We start from the raw sequence: 20,425 nt of genomic DNA, 5'->3' as shown, positions 1-20,425 counted from the left end.
CATGAATTTCTTCCTTTTTTTCCCATCCATGTCTGTCTCTTTTTAAGATAGTAAAATGACAATCTGTATCTCCAGTTCCCCCAGCTATCTTTATGCTCAGTCCTTTTCCCTAAGGCTTGATCACTTCATTTCTTCTCTTTTCCTGATGCTGTGTTTTGTATCCTCTGTGGTACACTTGCACTGTTTTTCCTCATGGGCTCTGTCAGCTGTGCTGCATTCAACAATGCAAATATTTTTAAGTTACTTATTCTTTTTCGTTGGTTTTGTAAAACAAACATGTTGCGAGAGTTGCTCATGAGAAGTAACTGCCGTGCTTCCACACCAGAGTGAAAAAAGACATCATACATTAACATAGTTCTTACTGGGTGCCATTCAGAATCTTGTGTGGCTGAATTATTAATAGACCACGGAGAGAAATTAATATGAATAAATAGTTGAATAAATAAATAAAAATTAAAAAACAGTGTTTAAATTCTCCTATAGGAAAAGAAACAGCATTTAAGACAAGATTGAGTAAAAAATAGTTATATTTTAAAATCTGTAGATACAACATGAAGCTAAGCAAAATGATTAGAAAAAACAAACCTAAAAGAAACCAGCCTGTTTTGATATAAAGTGAAGCATTCAGTATGATCAAAGATTCAAGCCTGACAAGTGTTGAATACCCTGGCCTTATTCCAACAAAACAGAGGCATGTCCTTGGAAGTTAAGCATGTGAATAATGTCATAGCGTCTAAACATTAAAGATGTCTGTGCATTTGCTGGAGTAGGGCCAGTGTGCTGAGTTCATCCCAAGACTGAAACAAAGGCACGAGAAGCTTGAACCTACCAGTCTTACACAGCCCACGTAGAAATCATCAAAGGAAAGACACTGGATGTATAGGTTGGAGGGGAACTGTGTTTTCTCAGAGTGAAAATCTGGGGTCTTGCCTGCTGTAAGCGTACGGTGTGGTGACACAAAGTGGAGTGGTTATCAGCCAAGTGCAGTGGGGGTATGGCCTCGGCATATGGCAAACAGCCTTACCTAACATCGCAGTTTCATCAGTTCCAGTGCAGTGTGGCCCTAAAATATTTGAATCCACTATCCCATGTTCTGCAGCACTCAAGCTAAGAATCCCAGCATGTTCATTTAAATTAAAACATACAAGGATTAGTGAATCAAATACTAAAATGAAAATTCCTCCTTCTTTCTGAGGTTAGTTTATACTTGCGATGAATCACAAGTGTATATGTAAGGTTTTTAGGGGGTTGATTTTTCTGGAGGAAGGAGAGGCTTGGGTGTTCTGGTAGCTGGAGGGAAGACACTTGGAAGGGTTGCTGTCAGCAGGGGTCATGCTAGATTCATCCTTTTACAGCTGGAGAAATGTGAGTATATGTGTACAGACCTGTGAAAGTGTGTGTGTTTTGAATGAGCACTTCTGTCTTACAGACAACAAATGCACTAAAGGCACATTTTGAAATGGCTGGATCATGTTATCCAGGCTTCTCTACTTCGGGTATCTGAGTGAATTCTGACTTCATGTAACCGCATTGTATGCAGCACCACCAGTGCAAATCACTGTATTATGAGTTTGCAGATGCTTACAGAAATATACCACATAAAATACCAGTGGATGTGCCACAACACCTGCTCCTATCTGCCTTCTTGTCAGGGGATGTCACTGTTTGTTAGTCCCACTCCTTGCTACAGTTCATTATGCCTTCCTACCCCATGAGTGGTATTGCAGCAGCAACCTGTTGTCAGAAGAACTGCGTCTTCCACCAGGGTGTAGGTCAGTTTGCTGTTGTTTCCTAAGCACTGGTGAAGAGACTGCTACTTGAAGCTTTGCTCCCTACCTTGCTAGGCTTCCCCTTTTTAGCTTAATGAAGATGATTAAACCATTACAGCCTACCTTCCTTTCTTCATACTGGCATGCTTGGACGCACAAGAACATTTATTTTCCACTAGACATGGTTAAACTGCAACTCCTGTTACAGTTGGGCATTGTTGAAGAAATTGTTTTAAATTCGTCTGGTATCTTCCTGATGTTCAGTCTAAAAAGCTTGTCCTCTTCTGTGCTGTGCTGAATGACTTGAACTGACGTCATTTTTATGGTCACAAAGGCAGCTGATAGCTCTTCAGTTTTGAGTGAGACCAGTAGCTATTCACTGGGCTCTTCAATTCAGCATTTTTAACATAGACCTGCCTCTGTGATTTGAGTACAGGTTTGGCACTAGCATTTCCCAAAGGGACTTCTGTCTTGCCCTACCCACCTTTGTTTAGCATAGTATTAGGAGAGAGATGGGTTGAAGGCATTCATCTGTTTTCTTCAGCTGTTTTTGCTTTGATTGCATATTATTATTAATTGCATATTATTATACTGCAGCATTAAAATCGGGATTAGCAAGAAACTACCAATCTCCAGCTGCAAGCTTTACAGAAATACTGATGGTTGACATAAATGAACAATGTCAGAGCAGAGTCAGGTTTTTTAAATCCTTGCCTTCCAGACTGCACTCTACAACCCAAGAAGAAACCAAGCATAGCTGGGGGAGCAATAAGAGGATTGCGTGTACTCTGCAAACCTGCAGGGTAGGGTAGACTGTCCGTGCTAACTTTAAACAAATCTAGCTCAGGAAACGATCTAGCACAGAGCTCTAGATGCTTTTCTTTCCAAGTCATTTTTGTGTCCATGGTATAAGTATGCTGAAAGGTCCAGCTCCTCATATCATGCTCAACTCCTCTTGTAAAAAAAAAAAAAAGAAAAAAAAATACAGCCCTGTAGTTGAGTTGTGCATACACTAAAGGCATGTGGAAAGGTAACCATAGAAATCTTTGCAGGGCTGAACACTATCTGCAGGATCTCATTTAATTTCTAGGTAGCGTCTTCCTGAAAATCTACAACATTCTTGAACGTAGCACAGTGTGAAAACAGAAGGGATATGAAATGGATTAAAGATACGATTAAAGAAAAACAGAGGGAATTAAACTTACTTAGCCCTGTCCTTTCTGCACTGAAAAATAAAGGTCTGGTTTAAAGCATTCATATGGGTATACCTTTGTCAGTGGAAGCAAGGGGTTGCTCTTTCAAAGGAAACAGAGAATGAAGAATAGGTTGGCTACTCAGTTATTGAAGCGTGGACTCCTTTCATCTCTGGAGTTTAACGCAAAGGGTCTTGTTGGTGAAGCCTTTAGTCTTGTATGATTTCCTCTGAGTTAGGTTTTATCTCTGCTTGAATAATAAACTGCAAAGAATATAATGAAATAATTTATCATCCCAATTTCCACCAGGACAGGTAGAGAAGAAAAATCCTCTTGAGGAAAGCAATTCTTCCCTTCAACACCCCCTCTTCTTACACACAGGAAAAAAAAAAAAAACAGCAGACACCACCCCACTCATTCATTATTCATCCTTAATCCTTCCCTATTCAAAGTTGTATGGCAGCAATGTTACGATGAAGTGATAAAGAGCTTACTCCGGAGTTAGAGGAGGAAATAATCATAGAGGACTCTCCTATGTCTGATTTCAAGGATTGAGAAACCTTAAAACATGGAAAGGGAATACACTTACCAACATTCTGAATTTGTCAGTCACCTTCTACTATTTCTTAGTGAAACACCCAGCTATCATGTATTCCTTTAACTTCATCTTTTACAATTTTTTAAACCATTTTATTTCTTTAATTTTTTAACTACTGCCTCTTTTATTCTACCTTTCAAGGCTTTATGTTAGCAATTTCTTGAGCCTTTTGGATGTCTACAATGTGAAAAATAAAACAAATTTAAAAGATAGCTGTCTGTTGTATTGACCGATCAACTTAATTTCTAGTGACCTGACATAGCTCATAATATAGTACACATGTAGCTAAAAACATCTATGGGTTTCTTTCTATCAGATGTTGTTTATTGTTTAAAATTAATATTTTTATTAAATGTAAAAAAGATGGCTTGCATTCCTAAAATTAAAACCATTATAAACTCAGTCAAACTAGAATTAAAAAGCACTGTCAAAGTAGTATCTAATTAGAGCAAATCCCCAAATCATAATTAGCAAATACTGTTGGACTACAACCAAACCATTACATTAATACATAATCAACACTTATGAATTCCCAAATAAGAAATCTAGAGAGAAAGCTGCCCATTTAATTATACATTCCAATTAAGATTTTGGTCTCAGTCAGTACAGTAAGCGTATCTGAATATCTCACTACTAACCACACTGAATTACTTGAAAGTCACATTTATAGTCATTGGTGCTTCTACTTAATTGGACTGTTATACGGCAGATCTTGTTGCGATCGCTCCTGCACTCTTTAAAAAAATTTATAACAAAGCTCTGTTCTGCAAAAGTTTAGCATATTTGGGTAAACACTGAGAAAATCTCATTGAAGCTCTGTGCTTTTTTCAAAATAAAGGTCACGCACAAATCCAACAAATCCTTTACACAAGAAGATACGAAGATGGATTTAAGAACATAAATGAATTAAGTTTTGGAACATTCCCAAATGCTTTTATACACACACTAGATCTGATCATATTCTTATACTATAAAAAATTAAAAGGAAAACAAGGTCCCACTTAAAAGAGTGAAGGGCAGCAGACAGCAAGACAAAAATGTGTTATATCTATTCTCTTCAGCCAGTCTGCATGCTCACAGCATTTAAAGAAGCTAGAAAAAGGTAAGAGTTTATAATAGCCATATCTAGCCAGTACGTAAACAGCAAATGTATACTGAAATAGGGATGAAGTCCATGCAGATTGGTTGGCTGTTGTACATAATTAGTGAGGTTTGTGCTCTTGCATGACTTGCCCAGTCTCAATACAGGAGATGGGTCTTGTTCAGTGCTTAACCCTTCTGAAACAGCAGTGGCTGGCACTCCAGCTTGAGTTTTGCATGTCATTTTTTGCTTGTCCTGCCACCCGGAAAGTGAACAAATGGGTCTTAGGCATTTCTTGAAAATGGGAACAAAGAATGAAAGAAATGGTGGGCTAAATGTAGACACGGTAACAGCAGTGAAAGGACTCTTAAAAAGAGAGAGACTGTAACCTGATGGGTAGTAAAGAAAATAATGAGTTGAAAGTGCTGCAGAGGAGAGAAGATGCAGGCATTAGGAAAAATTATGTAATTGTTCAGGAGGCAGTGCATCTGGGAAAAAAACAACCTGAGGACTTGATGAAGATACCATGAGTACTCCCAGTTTCCAAACAGGTTAGAGAAGCCTCAAAGAAACGGCCTGGGCATTCCCTTTGTTGTCAACCCTGTCTTTCTGTAATCACAGATGATGTAGGCCTCATAATACTTTTATTACAAGAGAAAATCTATCCCACATTGAATTTGTGGACTAGTGATACCCTGTGGTATCAGCAGTATGGTTTATTAAATCACTGGAAATCACAGAATCATAGAACAGCTTGGGTTGGAAGGGACCTTACAGACCACCCAGTTCCAACTCCCCGCCACGGGCAGGGACACCTCCCACCAGCCCAGGTTGCCCAGGGCTTTGTCCAACCTGGCCTTGAGCACCTCCAGGGATGGGGCACCCACAGCTCCTCTGGGCAGCCTGTGCCAGTGCCTCACCACCCTCTGAGTGAAGAACATCCTCCTGTGGCAAGCAGTTGATGACTGTACACTGATCTCAGACTTTAGAAATTTAAGTACTGCCAGTGATTGCTGCTTGGCCAATTTCTGCATGAATAAGAGTAAAATCAGTGTCTAGTCAGGTGAAAACTTGTGATTAAGTTCAACTTCAGGATGGAAAGTTGCTTTGAGGTGCCAACACTGGTACTGTTGAAAAAGATTCAAAGTGTTCCTTTCACACTCTGACTTTATATAAGCAGTGTTTCCATCACAGTATTTTATCCCGTGTTTACTTTCCTTTATTCTCATCTTCAGATGCAATCTAGTTCAGCTTTTGTATTTGCTGCCTTTGTTGGTTTTTGTTTGTTCACTTGTTGTTTTGTTTTTTGTTTAAGCTTTATTGTTTTATAGAAGGCAGCATTTCCTTCTGCTTCAGGGAGACAACACAGGGTAGTGACTATAGAGAGAAGTCTGAGGGTCATTCGGGAATTTCTGAATTCTGGTTGTGATTCTGGCTATGAGCTAAGATAAGCTTATGTGAGGACTGTAACCATTACTGTTCCTTAAATGCATTGTGTCCACTGGCTTCCTGTTGGCATCTTCTGTTGTAGAGCGTTTTACACTGACTGATACCATGCTCCCACTGAAATGCTGCTGCCTGTCTCACAGTTTCTTTTGTAAATGTTAGAAAGTTGAACCTCCTAGGACATCTTTAGAAGCTGTTGCTACTATTCTCCTGCAAACCCCTGCAGCATCCAGATGAAATCTTGTCATGGGTTATGCTCGGAGTACCTGAGAGGGAAGGCTTAGTACATTATGTGGATACTTACAAAACAGTAAATGAGCGTAGCCAGTAGTTGAATTATTCTACATTTAAATGTGCATTTTTGTTCTTTTTCAGCCATATTCTTAGAAGACAAAAATTCCAGTGAGCCTGCCTGGAAAAATAAAATTTCTATATCTGCCCTAAACACTCCAGAGCCAGCAATGATGCACGAGCCTTTAGTTGGGAGCCAGAAAAGGAAAGCAAGGAAAACTAAGATCACTCATCTTGTCCGAACAGCAGATGGTCGAGTGTCACCAGCAGGAGGGACACTGGGTAAGGAAATGATAGTTTAAATTTTGTTAAAATTGAATAGTTGGAGATGGTATGAGAGTACAACCAACTTATCAGGGAAGTATTGTTCAGCCAGCACAGACTCAGACCTGCTCAGAAAGGTCATTCAATAAAATGCAGACATCGATCAACTGGGAAATCAGTGTGTCCATTACATCTAACCTCTTTTTATTTGGCTGCCCACATATGTCTTCTCTTCCTGGATATTTCTCTCAGAACCACGAGCTGATTACGAAGAGAAGTGGAAAAGAATTAAGTTTCATTGTTTCTTTCCAGTCCAGCGAAGAAATTATACTGCAGCTAGTTACCTGGCATAAAAACTAGTTCTATAATATGACAGTCAGTGCCAAAGCCCTTGCAGGAGTCCTCAGCAGTTAAGATAATCTTTCAGGACTTCTGCATCTTAAACACACACAGAGACACAAGCTCTCTTGTCTGACCCAAAGGATCAGCTGAATCCAAAGTCAGTAAACTGCTTCATAAACCTCAGTATGCTTCTGCTGGTAGCTTGGGTCAGAAGAGGGTGCAGCATGAATAGGATTACACTAGCAAAATCGAAGCCCTAAAGGTAAAGATGCTGTTAAAACCAGACTGGTCAGTACGTGGATGTGCTGCTGTGAACTTAAGGGCTGTCCAGACTTGCAAGCTTAACTCTCTTTTGTTTCAGAGGAGAAGCCTAAAGATCTGCCACAAAGTAGTCTTCAGAAAGCCTCAACTGCAGAAACAGATTGCAACAGCGAATGCTCCAGAAATGCAGAGACAGAAGAAAATCATAGTATTACGTCAGATATGCCAGCAGTGTCTGCGTTTTTTAGCTTAGCTGCTCTGGCAGAGGTAGCAGCAATGGAAAATGTACACAGGTATGGTTTTATGGTTTTCTTTTCTCATTGTTGCCACCGTGTTTGGAAAGCAAGCAATATGCAGTGTTTAATTTGGCCTGTTTCTTCCTCCAATGCTTTCTCTGAATGTGTGTTTTCTACCACTAGCCTCGTAGTATTAACTTTTCACCTACATGACAATATAATCTATTTCAATAGTCAGTAAAATGATCCTCCCCAGTAAGCTTGCCTCCCAGTTTTTGTATGTAAACCATTTGATATGCTCCTTGAGATCCTAATGATGAACAGTTTCTAATTTTCAGACACCATTTGTCAGATAACAGTGGACTTAAGTAGTTACTGCATGCTGATTTGTACGTCTCTGTGGCCTAAGACTGCTGAGAGAATTTCATATAACTTCAGCAAAAGATCTTATTCTGAACTTGACTGAATGAAGCTAACTCATTATTTTTACTCTTCTGCTTTGCTGTGTAGGAGGCAAAGCAGCTGCAGCATGTCCTCAGGGCAGAACAGTTCTGGGTGATGGAACGGCATGTTTCTTTGGGCTGGTCCTCTCGGTGTAGGAGCTAGGCCATCCTCACAGATGGTGTGGAGAATGCACAGGTTCCTTAGGCCCGTTGGGTCAATTCAGATGTTCAGATCCTGCGTTCTAGACCTGTGATGGGAGGAAACGAATGACGGCAAGTCCTCTATGGCTCTTAATTACCTGGTGTTGTTCTTCGGTGCTCCACTGTGTTGGAGATGATGCCCCATCCTTTTCTAGAGTGGAAAGTCAGTGAGGAAATCCTGGGCCACTTTGAAAGCATCACAGCCTCTGCAAATGGCATGTGACAGATTGCTGGCTACCTAAGAAACTCCACAAGTTTTCTCTCAGTTTCTCCCAGTTTTGCAAAACATCTTTCTGCTATTAAGACAGCAAAAGTATGAACTCGTTTCTGTCTTCTTCTGTGGTTAGAAGGCACAAAGTGAGCCTTGGGGAAGGGACTTCTGCTATCACTTGCAGCACTGTGGTTTCATTGATTTCCAGTGATGGTATGACAAGAATTGCACAAGAATGGCAGGATTTGCTTAGTTAGGCTTTTGTCTTGTTTGTTCTTCTAAAAAGTTTTGTGTTCCATTTTTCCCATTTTTCTCCACTAAAGCGAAAGTCTTGAACTAATGCTTTACGTACCTTTCTGTTCGGGTCCTTCTTACCTAGTCCCATGTTTTGTCATCTCATTGTGCAGTTATCACAATGCAGCACCTTCCGTGAGGCCTGAAAACTCCAGACTTGCAAATGTCTAACAGCTGGTGCAAATTCCAGCTTCTAGTCACCAGGGAAATGAAAACAAGGACTCTTTCCCAGCAGTAGTTTAGCCGTACATCTCTGGCAGACTTGGCAAATCAAAGTCGAAACAGAAACCTAAATCTGATGGGCTGGATGCTTCGCTAACTTCTACTCTGTTGACTGGTTGTTATCTTTGCAGCTTACTTCTTTATTTCCAAATAACTGGAAATGGGAAGAATAGCATTAGAGGTTTGCTTGATGTGTTTTTTTCAGCGTCTGAATTCAATTATTAAATAATTTTGCAAAGCCTTAGGCCTTGGAAGCCAGACTTCTTTCTAAGTGTAATTAGAGCTTTTCTGGAAGTGACAACATGGTTTTCATTTGAATGTTTCTGTTTAGCTCTGGGTAGAGTGCCCTGGTTAAGCCTTGTGAATGCCCTGGTTAAGCACTTGTGAGCCTGAGCTGCATTTTGTGCTAAGGCTACTTCACTGCACTCCTGGTGTGCAAAGCACGTTGGTGCCCACGTTTCTGCAGAGGTCTTAGCTCTGCCAGAGTGAGGTAAAGTGGTCTTCGTGTAAATAAGAAGTAGGCCCCAGATTCACGTTGCTGTAAGTGACACATAATGTAATGAAAATAGAATCTGACCTGAGAGATTAGATAACAGGCGGTGATGTGCTTTGTGTATGCATTTTAAAAAGCAAGCTGCAAAGGAGTTCTCCCAAGTCCATCTGCTTCAATGACTGATGTTGATTTCCAGCATGTAATTCTGGTGCAGTTTATTTTTACGATATCCTGTGCCAGGGGATCATTTGTAAATTAACACTGCTCTAGTAATGAAAGAGTTGTGCTGGGCTGATGAAGTGTTGAAGTCATGCAGCTTGGACTAATCCCAACATGTAACTCTGCTGGTGGGTATATTTCCATATTGCTTAAAAGCTGGCTATTGCCTCTCATTAACGTGACACACGCCTCTCTGCATTTGCCATCTTTTGCTACACATGAGCTGCACTCTCCGCTTCTGAGGGCTGAAGCCACTCACTTAGAAAATGAGTAACAGCACTTGTGTGCTCGTAACGTACTCTTTGGCCATACATTTTGTTTTGGGTAGTTAAATACCATCAAGACTTGGTTTTGCTTGACTTTGCATTGTATTGCAGGTTGTCCTCGGGATATTTTCTTACCATTGCAGGAATACCTATAAAAAGAGTGCATAACCAGCAGTATGTGGACACCTGTAGCAGTAGGGAGTTACGGTGTTGTAACATCGGGTGTTAAACCATATCACATGCTGCTTTCTGTCCTCTCTAGTCTGATAAAAGCAACTCCCATGCTCCCAATAATGATGGGTGGCTTTTCTTTTCTTCTTTTGCAGAAGTCAGAGGGCCACACCTCTCCCACATGATGGACAGCCAAATGAAATGTCTCAGGCTCCAGTGCTTATTTCCTGCGCTGACCAGTGAAGCTCCACTTTATTGTAAAACATTGTGCTTTACCTAATATCCTAGCCTTGTCTTTACCAAGGGAAGCTAGTCAGTCCATGTGATGGAAACTATAGACTGCAAGCAAGTGCTTATTGCTCTGAGTGGCCCAGAATTCACTGGAAGCCAGACATTAGCAACTTGGGCCAGGTCCTCAAATCGGAACCCAGTGTGTAGGAGGGTGATATTACTTGTCTATTAATGAAGAGAAATGGAATGATCCCAGAGCTTGCTTTCTGTTGAAGGCTTTTAAACAGTAAATAGGTGGTTGATGTGAAGAAGGCTGCCTTTACTGTTAGCTCACACAGCATCTCTTTTACCAACCAGAGAGTATGGCAACTAGTTTCATATAATACCTAGTTCAATGAAAATGAAAAAAAAAAGAAAAAAAAACAACAGCGAAAACACTGACGCACTGCACTAGTTATTATTAGATATTCTTAGTCATTTTTGTACATGAAGATTTAAGTTCTAAGATGGTTTATATTAATAGGTTATGCCTACGTTTATATTGTAGAATGAATTTAAAACCTGTTCCAGAGAACTCAAGGCAGCCTGGACAGATGTACCATTGTTAGCGGTGTTTGGGCAGCCACGTGGTCCAGATGTTCTGCACTTTTATATTCGCCACCAGAGTGGTAGAGTTTACTGGCAAAAATTCTGACAGGCTATGTTTGGGTTTTGTTTCTTTTTAATTTAGCTTTGAATAACCAGGATGATGTGCATTAGAAAAAGGAGTGGTGTATGGAAAAGAAAAATACTACAGATAATTGACTTGTCTTTTATGCCTTGGAGGGTTCCTTTATTTTTGCATAGATATCTGAGTGACTTGGTGAAACTTTCCTGTAAACAAAAAGTACTGCAAATATGTTTTTCAAAAGTGACCTTAGTATTATTTCACCATTCTGAAGAACCTAAAAGCATGACTTTTCAATATACATGTACACTGATACACGTACCTTTTACATTTTGCAAACACTGGCGTTGTTGTAGTTACTATGCACAGTCTCAATCAGCTTCAGAGTTTTTATAAAGGGCCAATTACGGTTTATGCTGGTCAAGGGGCAAGTTTTATGCAGATAAACTACAACTGAAAAATAATGTTTGACAGAATTCAGACTACCAAACAGATCCATCTGCCAGTTTCTGTCTTTGCTTATGTTGAATTTTTGTGGTTTGCTCTCATAAATACATCCCAAAAGCCAGGCCAAGTGTATCACTTGGCCTGTTATCTTCACTATTTTGACTTACACTATTGTATAACCAAGCATTGATTCCTACCAACAGATGCAAAATGATCACTAGTAACTAATCTAAAGCTACAAATTCAACAGGGTACTTCTTCAATAGCACAAGATGTTTCCCTACTTTTTGCATTGTAGCACAACAATTTACCAAATTGGACTCCAGCAATAATTTTCTATTAGTCTTCGTCATACTGGCTGAATTTTTGATAGTATTAGATTGAGTTTGAAGTTCTTTGAATTAAGTCTTTAAAAGATGCGAGTTTACATCATTCTATCAGGCATTCTTATTTATACTTGACTGAATTGATAATGTGTTTTGGGGTTATTTTGTAACTAATTTGATGTAATAGCCATATGGACAGTAACTCTATTAATGCTTGCTAGGTTTAGCCTTTCATTGTTGTAGTTAAGTGAAAGTCTTTGGTTCATTGTTGGGAAACAACATACAACATACCACACAAGTTGTAACAAAGGATTAAAGGTTTGACATAGGGCGGACAGCTTGGAAAGTCTCACTAAAACGGCACCATCAAAGATGCATGTGTTGGAAGAAGGGAACAACAGCAAAAGAACAACAAAATTTAAGAGCAAATGAGTCAGTGAAAAGGCTTTTTAAAAATTCAGGTGAATATATGACTAAGAGCCCCTCAAATGCCATTGCAGCCTATGGCAGTATTTTTAATAAGATTTTATTAAAGTTTTATAAGTTATTTTAACAAGACAGGAAAAAACTTAAGACTTAAAACTATTGGGTCACAGCAAGGTGGCTGTTGGAGTTTTGGACCACTTTATAATTAGCTGAAATCCAAATATGTTACAGTGCAGGCCGTTCACGTTGACAATGGTACTAACTTATTTCTCTAGAAACCTTTAGAGTAGATATATTTTTGTCAAAGCACCCCATTCTTCCTCAATTTAAATTTCAATATTGTTCCTGAAGATATTTCTGTATATTAATGGTACCTTTTTTAAAAGAAACAGAAAATTACTTTTTTCTATATGAATTAATATCTTACTTGATCTGCTTTTCCTTGACTTTCCCTTAGAGAGGGGGTAGGGTTGGGTCAGTTTACTGGATATGACTGTTTTCAGATACTTATAAACCTTTTTGTAGATATGCTTAATTTTTAAGCGATTAGGCACTGAGAGTAGCAGAAATCCTGCAAAGCTTTATAGTTCACTAGGCATTTGCCTTTGTTGGTTCTCTGAGTGACGTCTTGATTTCAGTAGCTAGAATTTTCCCTGAATCTACTAGAAGGGGTATCAGTATTTTCAGGTAACAAAGTCTGTTAGCACAACAAAAATTTCAGACCAATATCTTACTGTATTGGGGGTTGGGTTTTTTCCTTGTTTGTTTTGTTTTAATTTTTATTAATTTCAGCTGCTTTCATTTTGGAAAATCATATTGCTATTGTGTGTACTTCAGTATACCAGCAAACACTGTTACCCGTTAACACATTGTCCACAAATGCCTCTAGAGAAGAAATTGTTGCACCTTATGTATATCTCAAGCAAACCAAAATATGCTTTTCTGCTTTGTTTATTCTGAATATGTTGTATCATACTTTACTGAACCCGTTTTAACTTAGCTAAAGCTATCAATATTTATGCATTTCACATTATTTTCTGGATCTGAACCTGTGTATAAATCTTTCTTTAAAAAAAAAAAAAGAAAAGCAATTACCGTAGTCGTCCTCTATCACTTATCCATGGGAGTGGGGAATCTTGTCTCAAGTGTAAAATGCAGTACTGTCCCAGTTTTCCTTAGTTTTTATTTATTTAGTGACCTTTGATACTTCATATATAGTTTTTAGGTATACAGAATATATTGTCATAGCCGAAGCTACAGATCTAAGCAGCTGGGAGAAATTTACTGTAATGTCTTCTTAATTGTTCTAGTACTGTATACAGATATGGGAAAAATGTTCTGCAGAACATTTGAGATGCAGATTCTTATCCCCACAGTAGGTTATTTTCCAGATATTAGACCAAATCAATCAAAAACATCCATGGTGATTACTTAATGCTCTGCGTATGGCAGGAATTACCCCTTGAATGTGCTGTGATTTCAGAAATAGAATATATTTATTTAAGATGACTGAATGCTCTTTTATACTAATACGATATCCCAAAGTCATGTGCAAAAGATTTCTCATTAGTTTGGGTTTCTATTTTATAGCATTGGTGCATGACTTTCGACATTGAAGTGACGAGCGTTGTTGGAAAGGGGCACAGGAACAAGGGATAGGTAGAAGCACGTGAACTGGCGTTCAAGTTCCACCGTTGGTCTTTACTGTTTGGGTGAAAGAGACCTTTGTAGCACAAGGCTGAGGAGCACTCTGCAGTCTGTGTCGAGTAGAAACCCAAGGGAGCTGTAACAGCATCAGAAGGAGGGAATGCCTTATAGTTTGGATGCCGTCTTTTGGAACAGGATATTAAATTGAAGCAGTTTCACTTTCTGCTGCCTGTTTAGCTACTGTACAGATACTGGAGCAGGCTGAAGGCTACGGCTGTAGACATGGAACAGCAAGGAGAGAATAAAAGGAAAGCTGGCCTTTGTTCTCAGTAGGGTGAAGTTGTGGCAACAAAGGGATGTTAGGAAAAAAGATAGATATGTGTGTGTGTGCGTGCGTGTGTACATTCTGCAACATAAAAAAAGTAGTAGGAAAGACAAAAACATCTTGGGTCTACAAGAGCCTATAATATATGTTGATCCTTTGAGTGCACTCCCTTTTTTGAATGCTGAGTCTAATATGGCTACCTCTCCTAAAAGACTACTTTCGCTAACTTCCATTTGCTTTCAGGCTTGATCATGTAATCTTTTCAGCCACTGATACCATTTGTATATCACTGTATGCTTTACTTTCCAAAAGCAACTTTTATACAGAGCTGACAACGTAAGGCTGAATATACAGTGGTAGCCAGACTGTGTTGCTGGAGCATTTTTGTTTAACCTCTGCCATAGTCATATGGGTTGCAGGACATGGGCCTGCTAGTTGGCTCAGCGAGGTCGGGTTTTGTAACAGCAGAAAATGCAGTGCTCGTCGGATTGGAGTTCAGATGTTCCTAGTGGTAATGCAGTAAGCCAAATGCTGCTCTTGAAAATTATTCTGGAGTTTACGTTTGCAATCCTAATTCCACAAGGAAACATAACTGTGCAACTTTTGTGTTGTATACCGTACATCATCCACTAGATGCTGTTTGTTTGCCGTGCTTGTTTGCTAGATCATAGAGTTCATAGGTCTGTTTGCCATGTTTTGTACTATTTGTGGCATTCTCCTTACCTTGTACATATTGTGGAACTATCATCCAAGGCTGCCAGAACATTGAGTCATTTTCAGGACACTGAGAACCGTGAATGAGTGCATTTAGGCTGTGAAAGAGTTTTTTGCCTCCTCCCCTGTATTTCCCAATAAAAAGGCACAGTGAGGTTTATTCTCTCACCTAACTACTATTATAATCATTTATATACTCAGTATTTTCTACTGAATCGACAACTTTGACGAAGCTTATAAAAATGGATGTATATTTTATGTTCACCCACTGATTCTTCTAAGACAGACACCTAGGAAGAGCTGACTTGAGATCTCCACTCAGCAACACACCTAAGCTTCACCATAAAACCATCCTTATTTGAGGGGTAACGTTGTTGTTTGCACTGTGACAGTGCAGGAGCCCCAGTTATGGACCACTGTGCTCTCAGAGTTGAGCTTGGGCTTGCGTGGTGTTTCTGGGCAAGGCATGTTATTTTACCTAGGGTAAAATAATCATTGGCACAGAGTTTTAAAAACACATGCAGTAGCGGAACATTTGTTGACTTCTTCCAAAGAATTATATTGTAATTTCTGGGTCTTGACTGTTACCGTATACCAGCAGACCCACGCTGTACTCTACTGGAAAAAATACATCTGCTGTCACAATGTACAGGCGAACTAACATTCTGAATGTAATGGTCTAATCTAATCTTCTAACCTGTACAACTGAAACTTTATTTTCTCCCATGCACTGCAACGCTTTGATCAGTGGTTTGAAGGTGACAAAAGAGAGAGAGGGGGGTGTGTCTGTGTATGTATATGTATGTGCACACACACATTAGTGTGCAGTGACTTGCAAGACGTTACCTCTATAAAAGTATTCCCATGTTCATAAACCAACATGAGGTTTCTCAGACAAGTTTTCAAACTTTCTTGGTAGATTTCATTCTCTTTCTTTCACATTACACCATAAGGTGTGATTTCAGAAATGTCTGAAAAAAATTCAGACGCTATGAAAACCTTCTTCCTCAGCAGTGCTTGCTTTCCACAACCGGTCTCTGTCGACTGCTCTAACACAACCGATTTGCTCTGATCTCTCTTCCTAGGGCCCAGTCCTTCAACTTTTACTCTCATACATAATTCCACTAAATTTTGACCCAGTATTTGGCTTTATTCTCTCCAAAGCTTGGTGTAAACATGCCTTATAATAGTTCATCTCCATAAGTGGTATAACGGAGCTACTGCCTTCTTAGATGTGTGTAGTTAAAAGTCAATAAGCACATTTATAAAATGTCATACTTTCTTCAAAAACCTCTATCTAATTTGATATTTTTAAGTGCACATGTTAAGTCATGTGTATAACATGCTAAAGTACATTAAACTGTGATCATGAAACTGAATAAAATATTTAATAAAATATTTGAAATATTTGAAAAGGACCTTCAAATAGATTTCTTTATGTTCATTCTATTTTGGTTATCTAGTGTGTGCCTGTAAACAGTTTCCCATTTAAAACTAATGATTGCAAATAAATACTATTAAAACAGAGCTTCTTTGATACTTCACCTGCTTTACTATCAAGTGATTGTTTACTCTAACACAGGGCTGAGTTAATAGTATTTGCAGAATTTTTTTTAGCTAGAGTATGAATTTGTTGGTTTTTTTTTTCTTTTTATACTTAAAAAGAAACAAGCTCATTTCCCACCTGGAAATGGAAGATGCCAAAAACCAGTGGAGGACCCTCAGAACTGTAAGCTGTAGTTTCCCGTCAGATCATCCATTCAAATCTACATGACTATAAAAATGCTGCGTATTTTACAATGAACCTATGCCCATGTATTCTTGCTTAAACATGGGAGCTTCCATTTTATTTGTTTTAAATTCTGAGCCTGGTTAAGCACTTTTGACATTGTTGGAAAGATCCACAGACAAATAGTGCCACAGAATTCATTGGATTTATACTTGCATAAAGCTGGAGATTGTGGAATAGGGAGAGGCAGGACTCAGTGTAGTTAGGCTGTGGGAAAAGAGTTTGCCTTTTCTTCTTAAGCTTTCCAGGTTTCCACTTTGTGTTTCTGGATTTTTTTCTTCACGCAACTGGAAAGCTCATTTATAGCCCACACAAGTATAAATGAAGTCATCTCACATAAAGAAGTCCTTGCTACATTTTCGGTCTTTGGACACGAAGAGAACTCCTCAGAAATGTCTTCTGTTTTAGAAATAAGTAGTAAACATCATCAGTATTTAAACTTAAAGGTCCCCACTGCTTTGGAAACTTATTTAACTAGGCCTCTGTTCTACCCCTATGTTTTACCTTTCTTTGTTTAGGCTGGAAAATTAGACTGTGGGAGATCTTGTCTTTTCCTGTCCTTGGACACCTGAAGATTGCTTGATTGCAAGGATCACAAGAAGACCCAAGTACAGCCTGCATGAAACCAGTAGAAACCAGTTGTTCACCTGGGAGCAGAACTCGTCTCTGAGTCAAAAGTAGCAGAAGGGAAGCCTTTACTCTTTGGTTTGTTCGGTTTGCTTTTTTTTTTTTTTTTTCTGCCAATTGTGTGCCATTTACTCAGGGAAGAAGAAACGTATGCAATCTTGCACTGCCTTTACTGGGTATGCATCAGTTGTCTGCAGAGAAATACTAGGAACGGAGGAGCTTCAGCATTGTAGTGATCACACTTGGGAAAGGGAGAGAAGAGCTCTGATGCAGCAAGAAAAGAAAGCTGCAAGAAATCTCACAAGTGAAGATTTTTTCTCAGTATAGTATGCCCAGTGAGGGACATTGAAGTCACTATTTCTTTTTTTTTAATTACCAAATTACCTTAAAACTTAGTCATTTTCAATATTCAAACTCCCACCTTTTGTTAAACTGCTCTCATTTTGTTCTTCCAACAAAGCATCTGCATAATGCAGCTCACTCTCAGCACATCCAGATCTGGTTTGTTTACCCAGCTCTCGTGTTGCTTCTTGCAGCTGCAAGGCATTACACTGGCACTCTTTTACCTGTCAGGTGAGACAAGTTTCCACTTGGAGGCGCAGATCAGAAAGACATCCTCCTCCTGCTAAGGTGGCGTGCTTCTGCCAGGCATTACGACATTCTCCATCAATTCTATTTGTTAGATTATTACCATTTTTCATCACATTTTTTTAACGTGCAGCTAATCCTGCTCTGAAGCAGACCTTTCTATTTTTTTTAAGTGTGAAAATATTAAGTGAGGCGCAAGTTATACTTGAGCATAGCATAACCATTATATAGCGCGTGGAACTGCCGGTTCTTCAGGAGGACACTAGCACTTTGTAACAAAATACAAGATAACGTTTCTATATCTGCTGCAAAGTTATGTTTTGTTTTGTTTTCAAAAATAAAACCTGTAAGATATAACGCCTACCATCTATTCAGTGTGAACTTCTTTTTGTGGACTGTTCTTGGCACAGAAACAGTAAGAAATTGAGCTCTAATACAGTTGCACTTAAAATGTGCTCTAGATTTCAGCTACCCTGCATTAGTTACTTCCTGACAAGGGAAGGTGCATTAGATCTTCAGCAGAAGTAAACAAGCACAGGATGTACCTGTCTGTACCCCAGCTGAAACTCCGGTTGAAAATCCAGTCTATATAAATCAATACCAAAAGTTTGTTCCATACAAATAAATAATTCAGCCTATTTGTTGGCCTGGGAAATAAAAAGAACTAGTTGAAATAGACCCCAAAATCAAACCAGTTACATTGGCAAAAAATTTGTTTTGCTAAATACAAACACCTAGTACTTTATGAATTACAGTATATCTGCATGGCTTACCGGAAAATGTCTTCCAGATTTTCACATTCCTTTCTGAGGCCGAGGCTGTCCCTGCAGGAGTTTGTTAACGTGCTATGGAGGCACTTGGTGGATCTTCCCTCAGAAGTCCTGTGCAGCCATAGATAACTCTAAGCTCCCCCAGGCATACGAAAAATTGTGCTCCCAGGAGATGTCCTGATCTAAAAGAAGCATTTGGATTATATCTTCATGTAAGATACTGTGTGTATGGCCCACCCAAGGCATCCTGCTCATGGCAGGCCATGAGGCTCAGGTCATTCTGAGACTCAGTTACCTTCCTTCCAAGCCCTATGGGAGTTACCTAGTTAGTTGTTAGTTACCTAGTCAGCACCTGGAGTTATGATTGGTGTTTTCACTTCAGGCTTTCCAAGTATGAAGAACAGTGATTCCTTGATGTCTTCCTGACTGGATTCTTAAAACGATACTGCTGCTGGAGGTCTCGGCAGCACGTTGCCAGAAGTTTCAAGGTCTAATATCGCAGATACAAACCTCTGAAAGTTTCCTATGAGAGGATCTCTGTTCTAGATGGGACCCTCCAAATACTGCCGTCATAACACTGTGGTTTAGTAAAACATCTCACAGGAGTTAAATTGAAAGTCAGATGCTCATAGTCTGTCAGTAACGTAAGGCATCCATTGCTGGTGCCCAGTAATACTGCTCTTGGAATGCCAGCCAGTCTGTCCGCAGGGCTAGCTCTGAGCTAGGCACGTTATGCTACATCCAGGACCTTGAGTTAATGTGATTTTCAGTCTTGCAAAGCTACTGACTCCGGTGGCAGCCTCGGATGAGTTACAGGGCCTCAGGGCTTACCCTGCCTTGAGTCATAAGGCTTGCAGCAGGCCATTGCCATCACGTGGGTAGGGTGATATCATCTGAAGGAACCTTCTGCCTGGTTTGGTTCTCGCGGCTCGCTCAAAGCACCCTTGCTTCCCCTCGGGCAGGCCCTGCAGGGGCTCTGAATTGCAAAGTCTGTCTCGAAGCAGGGCTCTGGCAGAGGGAGGCTCTTGCCTTGAGAGGCTGCCTCGACAGAGCTCAGCCCCACAAACCTCCCAGCCCTCTCAGGACAGCTGAGAGTTTCAATGCCACAACAGCTTCGTGCAGGCAGCTGGGATGTCTTCTTGCCTGCAGCTGCTCTGACAGATAACATTTTTCTTTTAAATCAAAATGAAACAAACCTAGCCGGGAACCAGATGGAAACATCAGCCCGTCATGAACATCCAGGTGTCAGCAGGCAGTAATTCGAGAGTCACTGGCGCAACGTGTACTCAGTTAGAGCAGCTATGTGAATTGTTTGCAGAGATTGACAGGTTACTGCAACAAAGCGAGCTTTTGTTTTGGCTTGGAGAGCAGTGTTTTCTGTTGGAAGTAAGGAGTCAGGAAAATCACCATTGCAGCAGATGGATTACAAGAAGTTCACTTTTCAAGAGTGAGATTTGCCAACCCTTAAAAAAAAAAAAATGAAAATCTAGCCCGTGGCTTAGTATGGATGCCATGTTTTGCTTCAGTGACTGCAGCGATATTTTTTTGGTCAGAAGGAATGTGTGAGCTACTTGGGAGGTGATGCAGTTTTGAAGCATCCTGGTAGCTTCTAGATGACAGATGTATTTGGCACATGGCACAAGTGTTGTTAACAAGCATTTCTCTGTATGCACTTCATAATAATGCCAAGTGTTTGCCATTATTTTAATCAGTATTTAAGCATATTCTTCCTGCTGTGTTTCAGGAAAATATATTACACTTGGCTGTCATGAGGCATAGTTTTACCCTGGAAAGGAATGGATGGAAGCTTTCGGTGTGTGACTGTTTAGTCTTGGTACATTATTTTTTCCAAAACATCTTTACTAGT

The 20,425-nt window shown here is 39.7% G+C and overlaps 1 protein-coding gene across 24 annotated transcripts in view; it reads left to right on the top strand.

Moving 5' to 3' along the window:
* The window catches only part of BBX (BBX high mobility group box domain containing), a 138,077-nt gene extending 119,926 nt beyond the window's left edge, over positions 1-18,151 (top strand). For 22 of the 24 annotated variants that reach the window (XM_048057439.2, XM_048057446.2, XM_048057445.2 and 19 more), the window contains 3 exons: positions 6,463-6,660; positions 7,346-7,538; positions 10,157-13,189. In XM_048057439.2, the coding sequence (XP_047913396.2) occupies positions 6,463-6,660; positions 7,346-7,538; positions 10,157-10,244 (479 nt within the window). In that variant the 3' untranslated portion in view covers positions 10,245-13,189. Of the gene's footprint in view, positions 1-6,462; positions 6,661-7,345; positions 7,539-10,156; positions 13,190-17,091 lie in introns of those variants that run through there. The other 2 variants (XM_067002565.1, XM_013185897.3) reach the window with 2 other exon arrangements.
* The last annotated feature ends 2,274 nt before the right edge of the window (positions 18,152-20,425 follow it).

This window comes from Anser cygnoides, chromosome 1, assembly GCF_040182565.1.
Source record: "Anser cygnoides isolate HZ-2024a breed goose chromosome 1, Taihu_goose_T2T_genome, whole genome shotgun sequence".
Classification (NCBI taxonomy): domain Eukaryota; kingdom Metazoa; phylum Chordata; class Aves; order Anseriformes; family Anatidae; genus Anser; species Anser cygnoides.
The sequence above is the reverse complement of the archived record's forward strand: the minus strand, read 5'-3'. Positions and strand labels throughout refer to the sequence as shown.